We start from the raw sequence: 12,923 nt of genomic DNA, 5'->3' as shown, positions 1-12,923 counted from the left end.
AACAGCCTTTAAGACTAGCTTCCTTCATTTAGCAATATGTATTTAATGTTTCTCCATGTCTTTTACACCCATTTGGTATCTCATTTCTTCTTATCACTGAATAATTTCCATGATATGGAATGTACCACAGTTTATCCCTTCACCTATGGAGGGACATTTTTGGTAATTAATAAGGCTGCTATAACCATTTGTGTGCAGGTTTTTGAGTGAACATAAATTTTTAACTCATTTGGGTAAATATGTATGAGTTTAAGTGTGGGATCATATGGTAAGTCTATGTTTAACATTGGAAAACAAATGAAAATACAATCTATCAAAATTTGTGGGACATAACAAAAGCAGTGTTGAGAGGGCAATGTATAGCACTGAATGAATACACTAGCAAAAAATCTAAAGTTAATCTTTTAAGTGCCCGCCTTAGGAAACTAAAACAAAAGAGCAAATTAAATCCAAGGTAAGCAGAAGACAAGATATCATAAAAATTAGAGAAGTCAATGGAACTGAAAAAAGGGAATAGAGAAGATCAACATGACCAAATTATAATTTTTTTGAAGAGATCAATAAAAGTGATAAATCTCTAGCAACACTAATCACAAAAGAAAGTGACAAAACATGAAACTAAATGAAAGATCATTCTCACACTGATTCTATGGACATTAAAAGGATAATATAGGACTATTATGACTAACTCTATGGTCATAAATTTCATAACCTAGATATGTTACTGAAAAACACCATCTACCAAAATTAATATAAGGAGAAACAGGTAATCTGAATAAGCCTACAACTATTAAAGGTACCAAATCAATAATTGTTAACCTTCTAAAACAAAAAACACCAGGTCAGATGGCTTTAATGGTAAATTCTACCAAATATTTAAGAAATAAATGATACTAATTCTTTACAATTTCTTCCAGAAAACAGAAGCAAAGAGAATAAATTCTAAGTCATTCGGTGAGGCCAGCATTACCCTAATACTCAAACCAGAGAAAGACATTACAAGGAAGGAAAATTATAGACCAATACCTCTCATAAACGTAGATGCAAAAAATCCTCAACAAAATATTAGCAAATTGAACCAAAAATATATAAAATTATACAACACAACCAAGTGGGATTTATTTCAGTTTATGCAAATCTAGTTCAACATTTGAAAATAAAGTAATTCATCACATCAACAAGCTAAAAGAGAAAAATCATGTGATCATATCAATAGATGCAAAAGAAGCATCTGATGAAATCCAATACCCACTCATGATAAAAATTATCAGCAAACAAGAAATAGAAGTGAACTTCCTCAACTTGATAAAGAACATCTATTAAAAAACCTACAACTAACATCATAATTAATAGTGAGATACTAGATGTTTCAGGTTCATTTTGTACTTTCCCTGCCTTGGTCTTAGAATTAGCCATTTCTCTAGGGAGCTATTTTTTTTTTATTTTTTATTTTTTAGTGTGAAATGGTATTTAGAAACCAAGATAAGTACAGTGAAGTACTTATTGCTACATTGCTACTGGCACATTATTGCTGTAGTCCCTTTCAGTGCACAGGACTAGAACATACACACTTGCATGCACACACGTGTATCTACATCTATTAAAAACCATGAGATCATTACAATGCATCCAACTCGAATTCAATTCCCAGAATTGTTTTTAGCCTCCCTCATCCCATATTTGTATCTCTCTTTTCTAAAATGGGAAACCTGACTCCCAGAAACATTGATATATTTACTTATTGGTTTAGTTCAACAATACATAGAATGTAATTTCAGAATTATTTGTCTATACCACTGAGGGGGAAAAAAATCCCAAACTACCAAGAAAAGTTAAAGATCTAGGATTACGTAAAGTACTATGTATAAAAGTTTTTCAGTCGAGGTTTTGAAAATATGGTTATAGTATTCATTCAAAATATAGTTAGGGTTAATTATTTTCTGTCTGTATTTCACTTTAGGGATTTTCCCCTCATGTCTGTAGATTCAATGTTTTAATGTATATAAAATATTAATATTTCAAGTCAAAAGAACTCAGAGAGGACTGGTCCATGCTGGGGTAGGCTGAGTGGCTGTCATGTGGGTTATGCCATGAGGCCTCATGCCAACCATGGCCAAGCTCTTGGTGCACAGGTAGCAATGGTGTGTGCTCCAACTGCAGCTGTGTCAGCATGTTATGATAGTATCCAGTACTAGTCTGGCTACCAGAATCCCCAACAGGAAGAGAAATACTCAAGGCTCTGCAGCACAAATGATGGCTACATTAGTCTTTTGTCTACAGAAAGCCCTCCTGGCCAGTCTCGGTGGTTGATACCTCTAATCCTAACAGTTTGGGAGGCCAAGCAGGAGGACTGCTTGAGGCCAGGAGTCCAGGACCAGCCTGAGCAATATAGTGAGATAAGGGATAATTATCTTATACCTTGTACTTATCTCTACCTTCAAGTTCCAATGGAAGACCTTGGTAAAATAAAGTATCAGCATATGTCCATCTGCAATATTTTTTATTTGCTTTCTTACTGACAGCAACCAGGAATTTTTTAAGCTCAGAGTAAGTGTTCAAAATGTGAACACTTTCTCTGTTTACCAATCCTTGGCCAGCTCTGATTTGGTTCACCAATAGTTTGTTCAGCAGATAACTTGGGTCATTCTGGCCTTTGTAGATTAAGATGTTCTGTATGTCATCCCTTTAAGAATTGGACTTTTGGCTGTTTCCTAATTAAAAAGATAGGTAAGTGGTTATTATTGAGAATTTATACCCTATTGCTAGCAAATTTGTATTATGATGTTGTTTGCTAAAGATCATAGACTCAGCCTGGATCCCTTGAGGACTAGATTGCCTTAGGTTGATTCTGTTTCCTAGTTTGCAAAAAATGACTTAAATTCAAAAGAAATTAAAATTTAAAAAAAAATTAAGTTCAGAGAAGTATACTTAGGAATGGAATTATTGGGTTAGGGAATATGCATATGCTTAGTGTTAGATCATGCCAAATATTTTTCCCAAAGTGGTTGTACCAATTTATACTTACATCATCAAGGAATGAAAGTTCCAACTGTTCCACAATATTGCCAATATATTAGGTAGAGTTTTTGAACAATTTTATTAATTTTGATGGATGTGTAATGTTATTTTCATTTCTTTAATGACAAAGGATGTTTATATTTAATAGAAAAGTACTTGGGGCCAGGCATGGTGGCTCACGCCTGTAATCCCAGCCTTTGGGAGGTGGAAGCAGGTGAATCACCTGAGGTCAGGAGTTCAAGACCAGCCTGACCAATATGGTGAAACCCCATCTCTAAAAAAAAAAAAAAGTGAAGTACTCATATTGGAAATAAGACAAAGAGGTCTGCTGTTACTACTTTTATTCACAATTGTGAAAGAGGTCCCAGTCAATGCAAATACATGCATATATCCATATAAGACACAAGAATTAGGAGATAAAACTCTCCTTTTAACAAATGACAAGACTGTATAATACTGGTGTATTATTAGAATTAAGGGATGAATATAGCAAAGTCACTTTACTCTTGAATATAGGTTTGAATTGTGCAAGCCCACTGATGTACAGATTTTCTTTTACCTCTGCCACCTGAGACAGAAAGACCAACCCCTCCTCTTCCTCAGCTTACTCAGTAAGGATCAAGACCTTATAACAGTCCACTCCTACTTAATAGATAATAAATATATTTTCTCTTCCTTATAATTTTCTTAATAACACTGCCTTTTCCTTAGCTTAGTTTATTGTAAGAATACAGCATATAATATATGTAACATATAAAATATGATAACTGTTTATGTTATCAGTAAAACTTCTGGTCAACAATAGGCTATCAGTAATCAAGTTTCTGGGGAATCAAAAGTTATACACAGATTTTTTTTACTGCATGGGGGTTAGTGCCCCAAACCCTCACATTGTTCAAGGGTCAACTGTATTCAGATAAAGATAAAGATATGAAAGCAGTTCCATATATTAGTCACAATTGGAAAATGAAATTATAATAGCATCAAAAAACATGAAGTACCTAGAAATAAATGTAATGAGAAATGTGTAACACTTCAACCCAGAAAACGACAAAACATTACCAGGAGAAATTAAAGAAGACCTAGGTATCTAAAGGGATACAGTATGCTTATGGATTGAAAAGATGTCAATTTTTCACAAATTGATCTACAGCAGTAGGGTTCTCAAAATGCGGTCCCTGGGTCAGAAGCATCAACATATCCTGAGAACTTGTTACAAATGAAAATTCTTGGGCTTCACCCAAGACCTATTGAATCTAAAATTCTGTATTTTAACAAGCCCTTCTTGTGATTCTGATGGAGGCTAATGTTTAAGAATCACTGATCTACAGATTCAATGTAATTCTAATGTAATTAAATAACTTACCTCCTTTTGCTGAGTAAGTAAAGCATGACTTTAGCATGTCTTTCTTAAAAATGATTGGATATAAAGGCATTTGCTGCTTAATTCATAGTTAAAAAATAAAAGAATAAAATAACTTTCTGAGAATTCCAGCTACATTTACTATAAGATTGCATCAGAATTTCTAAGGTAATTATGTTATAAGGTGGTTTTTACAATATTTGTGTGACTGCTTTTGAAATACAGAAGAGACAAAGAATTATACTACTTGCATGTTATAATACTTACAGTATTAATTAAGGTATCATATACAGCATTCACAAATTTAGTATTAATCCCAGAGTCTTCAATGGTATTAAATGAGGCAGTGGCATCTTTCTGCAAATTCAATTTAAGACTTAAGTATATTCAACATTTTAAAGACTATTCTTAGTATTATTTGAACCATACTATTCCTTCATAATTTCTACCATTTTTTAGTCTGATAATTAAAGAGAACTGTTAGACAAAACTCCTGAAAATAAAAAGAAATGTACAAAGATTATTTTAATAACTTTCTTTTTTAAAACTGAAACAATGGAGTTAAACATTAGAGCAAGTAAAAACAGTATTTAAGGGCTGGATGCAGTGGCTTACACCTGTAATCTGAACACTTTGGGAGGCCAAAGTGGGAGGATCACCTGAGACTAGGAGTTCAAGACCAGCCTGGCCAACATGGTGAAACCCCATTTCTACTACAAAGAGAAAAATTAGCCAAGTGTGGTGGTAGGCACCTGCAATTCCAGATACTCAGGAGGCTGAGGCATGAGAATTGCTTGATCCTGGGAGGTGGAGGCTGCAGTGAGCCGAGATTGCGCCACTGCATTCCAGCCTGGGCAACAGAATAAGACTCCGTCTCAAAACAAACAAAAAACCCTCCTAAAAAAACCCATATACTTATATAATATTTGTAATATTACATAATTGTATATACTGTATAATTTCTGAAATCAATCTATATGCGTGTTTAAATCAACACTGAGTAGAAAATGAGGTAAATTTATTGTATCATTTTTGGAAAATTGAAAGCTAAAAGTGAAACGAAAAATGTGGTTTATGTATAATTACCTTAAATGCAGCATTTAATTCTGGGAAAGAATCAAATGTTGTTAGATAAAAATCATGTACTGCTTTCCAATCTCCTGATGACTTAACTTTTTCTACATCTTCCCTAAAATGAAAACATACATTAACCATATTTATATAGAGACATATTCAGATAAATTAGCATTACTTTTTAATAAGTGTCACCAAACATGCAATACAAAATACTGAAAACAAATAAAAGAAATATGTCCCAGTTAGTTAATATAGTTTATGGATTTATAATTCTTAATTGGAATAAGATACTAATCCAGCTTCAACTTTCCCATTTATTTATTTTTTTAAAAAGATAATCCTTAACAAGTCTCTTTCAATGATCACTCTTTCCTTCCCTTCATAGCTAAACTTCTGGAGACTTTGTTTACATTCTGTCTTTATCATTCCCACTTAGTCCTCAAATATGCATTTGGATTTTTTTGAATGGTGACATAACTTTTATAGTATATGTCACATCATAAATGAACTCTTATTTTTAAAAATGGTAAGTCTATTATTTAATTGCCACTTTTATCTCTTTTTGCCTGTTTTGATTCACAGACTCTTACTTAGTGTTTCCTTTATTTTGCTGCAGCCTATCTAACCCTTACCTGTTATTCATACATTTATTTTCTTTCACTGTCAACCTGAGATATCTAGTCTTTTGAATCTCTACTCTTGGCTAATACCTTATAATGATCATGAAGTTAAATTAATTTCTCAAATAAAGACATTAAATTATACAAAGTGCTGACATGCAGATGACTATACATTTACATAGTAAGTTGAAACTTACTGAAAGTCTTTCATAGTTTTGGTCTGGATAGGAAGAATACATTCTGGAAGGACTGGGGCCTTCACTTCAGATGATGATGCATCCATAGAGATACGCTGTTTTTGTCTAACATCAAGGCTAATTGGTGGTTGGTCTCTCACTGTGAAGTATAAAAATATATTCAAAATAATGAATCATTAAACTTTTCCAAATTATAAAACACAAGATTAACTGAACATGAACAGAACACAAATGAATTACTTTGTATCACATTCACTTTGAGATTAAAGAAAAACCAACCATCATGAAGGGTACTTACTGGAGGGCTTATTCGCCCACTCCCCTACTTCATTCACAACACATATTAGGCTGTATCTTACATTGATGTGTACAGTTAATATAGAGCTTCTTCCCTTTTTCCCTTCTCCCTCAAAATTGTCTGTCAATGTAATTTAGCATTTCTTTCTTCTCCTCTCTTCCCAAAAGCCACCTTTCAGGGATTATTTCAATGAGGCTCAATGTTTTTAGTGTTTATTAGCTTTTTAAATGCAGTCACTATTATTATAAATCACACATTGCTTAACGATGAAAACACATTCTGAGAAACATGCCAGTAGGTGATTTTGTCACTATGTGAACATCATACAATGTACTTACACAAACCTAGATGGTATAGCCTACTATACACCAAGACTATAATGTATAGCCTATTGCTCCCAGGCTACATATCTATATAGCATTTTACTGTACTTTATTAAGTACAGTAACTGTAATATAATGATAAGCATTTGTTTATTTAAACATATGTAAACACAGAAAAGGTATGGTTAAAATATTGTATTATAATCTAGGGGACCACTGTCATATATGTGGTCTATCCTTGACTGAAACATCATGACTGTATATGCACTTATGTCCTCTATAAGTCTTATAATTTTGATTTCTGAAAACAGAAAAGTATTTGAAACATTATTAGATTATTCTGTTTATATAATTTTGTCATTTCAGGAATGTTATATGAAGGAAATCATACCTATGTAACCTTTTCATATTGGTTTTGTTTTACTCAGCATAATTTTCTGGAGATTCATCCAAGTTGTTGCATATACAGATAGTTCATTCCTTTTTATTGTTTAATAGTAGTCCACTATATGGTGTACCATGGCTTATTTAACTATTCAACCATTGAAGGACATATGTTTTTAGCTTATTTTAAGTAAAGCTGTTAGAAACATTTGTGTAGAGGTTATTGGGTGAAACAAGTCTTCATTTCTTTGAGGTAAATGTATGGCAGTTACATGTTTAGTTTTTTAACAGACTGCCAAACTTGTTTTCCAGAGTGGCTGTACCATTTTACATTCCTACCAGCAATATATTAGTGATCCAGTTTCTTTATATCCTCACCAGCATTTGGTGTTGTCACTATTTTTCATAGTTGTGTAATATGACTGTGATTTTAATTTTCATTTTCCTAATGGTTAATCATGTTGAACATCTTTTAATGTGCTTAGTTTTCACCCATATATCCTCTTCAGCGAAATGTCTCTTTATATCTTTTGCCTGTGTTTTTTTTTTTTTTTTTAATGACAGAGTTTCATTCTTGTTACCCAGGCTGGAGTGCAATGGCGCAATCTTGGCTCACCGCAACCACCGCCTCCTGGGTTTAGGCAATTCTCCTGCCTCAGCCTCCTGAGTAGCTGGGATTACAGGCACGCACCACCATGCCCAGCTAATTTTTTGTATTTTTAGTAGAGACGGGGTTTCACCATGTTGACCAGGATGGTCTCGATCTCCTGACCTCGAGATCCACCCGCCTCGGCCTCCCAAAGTGCTGGGATTACAGGTTTGAGCCACCGCGCCCGGCCTTGCCTGTGTTTTAACTGGATTACTTACTTTTTTGCTGTTAAGTACTGAAAGTTCCTTACATAGTCTAGATAATTGTTCCTTGTCATATATAAGTAGTTTGCATGTATTTTCCTCCACTTTGCACGCACCACCATGCCCAGCTAATTTTTTGTATTTTTAGTAGAGACGGGGTTTCACCATGTTGACCAGGATGGTCTCGATCTCCTGACCTCGAGATCCACCCGCCTCGGCCTCCCAAAGTGCTGGGATTACAGGCTTGAGCCACCACGCCCAGCCCCTATAAATTTTTCTTTTATGGATTATATTTTTGGTGTCAAGTCATAAGAACTCTTTTCCAGCCCTAGAGGCCAAAGATTTTTTACCTATGGTTTTATTTTTTTTTCTAAAAGTCCAATCATTTTACATTTAAGTCAATTATACATTTTAACTTAATACTTGTATTAAGGTGTGAGTTTTGGGTTAATGTTCATTATTTTTTGTCTATAGATATCCAATCACTCTGGCACCATTTATTAAAAAGGCTAGTTTTCCTCCACTGAATTGCGTTTGCACTTTGGTCAAATTACAACTGTGATTATTTGTGTGGATCTATTTCTGGGACCTCTATTCGGTTCTACCAATTCTTGTATCTCTCCCTCTACTAGTATCTCAGTATGATTATTGTGGCTATATAACAAAAATCAGTAGACTGATTCTTTTAACTCTATTCTCTAAAAGAACCGTTTTAGCCATTCTAGTTCTTCTGCCTTTCCAGGTAAATATGAAAACAATCTTATCTATATCAACAAAAACAAACAAAAAACTTATGGGAATTTTCACAGGAATTGCATGAAATTTGTGTATGAATTTGGGGAGAACTGGCATCTTTACTACAATAAGTGTTCTAATCCATGAACACAGTATGCCTTTGCACTTACTTACATCTTAATTTCTTTCATCAGCGTGGTATAATTCTAAGCATACATATTCTGTAATGTTTGCTGGATTTCAAACATTTCAAACTTTTGCTTTTTAAGTCATTACAAATGACATACATTTTTATTTTAGTGTCCACGTGTTCACTGTTAACATAAAGAAATAGAACTGATTTTGTGTTTATCTTGTATTCTTCAACCTTACTGAACTCACTTATTAATTATAGGAAGGTTTTTTTGGGGGAGATTTTACGGGATTTTTTTTTTTCATAGACAGTCATGTCACCTACAAACAGGGACAGTCTTATTTCTTATTTTCTAATCTACATTTAAAAAAATTCTTCTTGCCTTCTTATATTGGCTGGAATTTACAGCACTGAGTTGAATAAGAGTAAGAGCAAACATACTTGCATTATTCCCACTCTTAAAGGGAAAGCACTAAGTCTAGCCATTAAGAAAAAGGGTAAGCTTTTATCAATATAAGGGTACTCCCTTTGATTCTTAGTATGTTGAGTAAGAGTGCTAAGAGCAGACATCCTTGCCTTGTTCCTGACCTTAAGGTAAAAGCATTTGGTCTTTTCACAATTATAGAAAATGTTAACTGCAGGATTTTTCTAGATGCCGTTTATCAAGAAAAGGAAAATATTCTCTTTTCTTATTTTTCTGGGAGTTTTAATTTTTTCATCATGAACAGGTGTTGGATTTTGTCAAATGATTTTACTGCATGGAATCATTCCCAAGCATGTTAGTATGGTGGATTACATTAATTGCCTGGAATGACCTTGCAGTCATGATGTGTAACTTCTCATATATTGCTAAATTTTATTTGCTAATATTTTGTTAAGGATTTCTGCCATCTATATTCCTGAGGAATACTGATCTGTAATTTTCTTTCTTTTATTTTTTTTTAAACTATCTTTGTTTGGTTTTGTAATAAGTGTAATACCAGTTTGTAAAATAAAATAGAAAGTGTTCCCTTCTCATCTATTTTGTGGTAGAGATTGTACAAAAATGGTGTTAATTCTTAAAGCATTTGGTAGAATTCTCCTGTGAAACCATCCGGATGTGAATATTCCTTTTTGAAAGTTTTAAAACTAGAAACAATTTTCTTAGTGGTTATAGAACTATTCAAATGAACTATTTCAAACTAGAGCTGCAATAGCTTTTGTTTTTTTGAGCAATTGGTCCATTTCATCTGAAATTTATGTGTGTAGAGTTGTTTGTAGTATTTCCTTATCTTTTTTGATGTTTACAGGGTCTGTTGTAATATCTCCTATTTCATTTATGATACTGATTATCTATCTGTTTTTGTCAGTCTTCCTAGAGGTTTGTCAATTTTATTGATCTTAACAAAGAACCATTTCTTTTGTTTTATTGATTTTTCTCAGTTTTTTTTTTTGTTTGTTTTCAGTTTGACTGATTTTATCTTTATATCTCCTCCTTCCTGCTTGCTTTGGGCTGATTTTCTCTTCTTTTCCTAGGTCCATGAGCTAAAGGCTTAGATTTTTGTTTTGAAACTTCTCTCCTTTTCCAATATATGCATGACTGCCATAAATTTCCCTCTCAGCATTGCTATAGCAATATCCCACAAAATTTTGATATATTTTATTATATTTTTATTTTCATTCCATTCAATCCATTTTTTGATTTCCCTTGAGACTTCACCTTTGAAATTAATTTGAATTTCCAAGAATTTTGGAGATGCTCTTGTTATTTTGTTACTGATTTCTAATATGATTACAGTCAGAAAACATACTTTGCATTATCTCAACTCTTTAAAATTTCAGAGTTGTTTTACGGCCCAGAATATAATCAGTCCCATTGGCACTTGAAATGCCATGTGTATTCTGTTGGGTAGAGCGTGCTATAAATGTGGATTAGATCCCGTTGGTTGATAGTGGCACTGAGTTCTTTTACGTACTTGTTGATTTTCTATCTAGTTTCATCAAATATATACTTAGAGTTGGAGACTTCAATACCTATTTGTGGATTTTTCTGTTTCTGCTTTCAAAGGTATTTTCTCCGCATCTTTTACATCTCTGCTGTCTGATGTGTATGCATTTGAAATCACTATATATTTTGGGTGATTATCCCTTATATCATTACATAATGTTCCTCATCTGTCTCCATGAATTTAATTTGTTCTAAGCCCACTTTATCTGATACTAATATAATTTGTTTCCTTTGATTGATGTTTGCATATTTCTTCCTCTATCCATTTGCTTCCAACCTGCTTATACTGTTACATTTGAAGTGAATTTATTATAAATAGAATACAGTTGGGTCATATTTTTTGTTTACTCTGACAGTATCTTTCATTTAGACTATTTACATTTAATGTAATTTTTGATAAGGTAGATCTTAAATCTGTGATTTTCTTTTCTTTTCTCTCTGTTTATCATTTCTGTTATTTTTATGGCCTTTGCATGTTAAAAATGTTTCAGAATTCTCTTTTGATTTATATATAGTGTTTCTGAGAGGTTTCTCTAGCTATTACCTTATAGATATATAATTTATCATAGGCTACTCATATCATTTTACTAGTTGGAATGAAGTATAGAAATCCTACCCTCCTTTGCCTACCCCTGTTTATAATTTTCTTTTTGTGTGTGTGACAAGGTCTTGCTCTTTCACTCAGGATTGGGTGTGGTGGTGTGACCACAGCTAACTGCAGCCTCAAATGCCTGGACTCAAGTGATCTTCCCATGTCAGCCTTCTGAGTAGCTCGGACTACAGGCATGCACCAACATGTCTAATTTTAAATTTTTTGTAGAGACAGAGTCTCGCTATGTTCCCCCAGGCTGGTCTCAAACTCTTGTCCTCAAGCCATCCTCCTGTCTTGACCTCCCAAAGCACTGGGATTACAGGTGTAAGTTGCTGCGCTCAGTCATAATTTTCATTAAGTATTTCCTTTACATACATTTAGAACCACGCCAGTGTTACAATTTTTGTTTCAACTACCAAATATAATTTAGAAAACAATAGAGGAGAAGGAAAGTCTACTGTATTTATCCATACTTTTGTTCATTGCTTTCTTTCGTCTTTCCTGATATTTCAAGGTTCCTTTTTTTGTTTCCTTTCTGTTTACAGAACTTCTTTATTCTTTTAGAGTAAATCTAATGACAACAAATTCTTAGTTTTCCTTCATTTGAAAATATCTTGATTGCCCTTCCCTTCATTTCTGAAAAACATTTACATCAGGTGTAGGATTCTGCATTGATAGTCCTTTTAGCATTTGAAAAATCCAGTAGCATATCCTTCTGGTAGCCTCTATAGATACTGAAGAGAAATCCGTTATTTAAATTGCTTTTTGAGGGGCTGCCTCTGGTGGGGGCCTTTTTGCTAATAGGGACTCTGCAGAGTCCTGAGGTGATGCAGGGCATCACATGGTGAGGGGGCTGAGTGTGCTAGCTCATAGCTCTCTTCCTCTTTTTATAAAGCCAAGTCTTATTCCCATGATAACCCAGATTCCATGAACGCATGAATGAATTAATGTATTCATAAGAGCAGAGCCCTCATGACCCAATTACCTCTTAAAAGTCCCACCTCTCAATACTGCTACACTGGGGATTACATTTCAACATGAATTTTGGTGGGGACAAATACTCAAACGACAGCATTCTCTTTAATGTGTCAATTTTTCCTGGCTGCTTTCAACATCTTTTTGTTGGTTTTCAGTTTTGACAGGTTTAATTATGATGTTTCTTGCTGTGGATTTCTTTGGATTTCTTCTGAATGAAGTTTGTTTAGCTTCTTGAATCTGCAGGCTTATGTCTTTCACCAAATGTAGGAAATGTTCAGTAATTATTGGGTTATGTTTGCAGCCCTACTGTCTTTTCCTCTCATTCTGGGACTCTGATAATAGGAATATAACACCTTTTGTTATAGT

The 12,923-nt window shown here is 33.7% G+C and overlaps 1 protein-coding gene across 2 annotated transcripts in view; it reads right to left on the bottom strand.

Moving 5' to 3' along the window:
• HECTD2 (HECT domain E3 ubiquitin protein ligase 2) overlaps positions 1-12,923 on the bottom strand; it is a 97,463-nt gene that overhangs the window by 47,005 nt on the left and 37,535 nt on the right. For both annotated transcript variants that reach the window (XM_074382569.1, XM_010333287.3), the window contains exons 3-5: positions 6,276-6,414; positions 5,468-5,570; positions 4,649-4,738 (exon numbers count right to left, since the gene is read on the bottom strand). In XM_074382569.1, coding sequence (XP_074238670.1) covers positions 4,649-4,738; positions 5,468-5,570; positions 6,276-6,361 — 279 coding nt within the window. In that variant the 5' untranslated portion in view covers positions 6,362-6,414. The remainder of the gene's footprint in view (positions 1-4,648; positions 4,739-5,467; positions 5,571-6,275; positions 6,415-12,923) is intronic.

Source organism: Saimiri boliviensis, chromosome 12 (assembly GCF_048565385.1).
Source record: "Saimiri boliviensis isolate mSaiBol1 chromosome 12, mSaiBol1.pri, whole genome shotgun sequence".
Taxonomy (NCBI): domain Eukaryota; kingdom Metazoa; phylum Chordata; class Mammalia; order Primates; family Cebidae; genus Saimiri; species Saimiri boliviensis.
The sequence above is the reverse complement of the archived record's forward strand: the minus strand, read 5'-3'. Positions and strand labels throughout refer to the sequence as shown.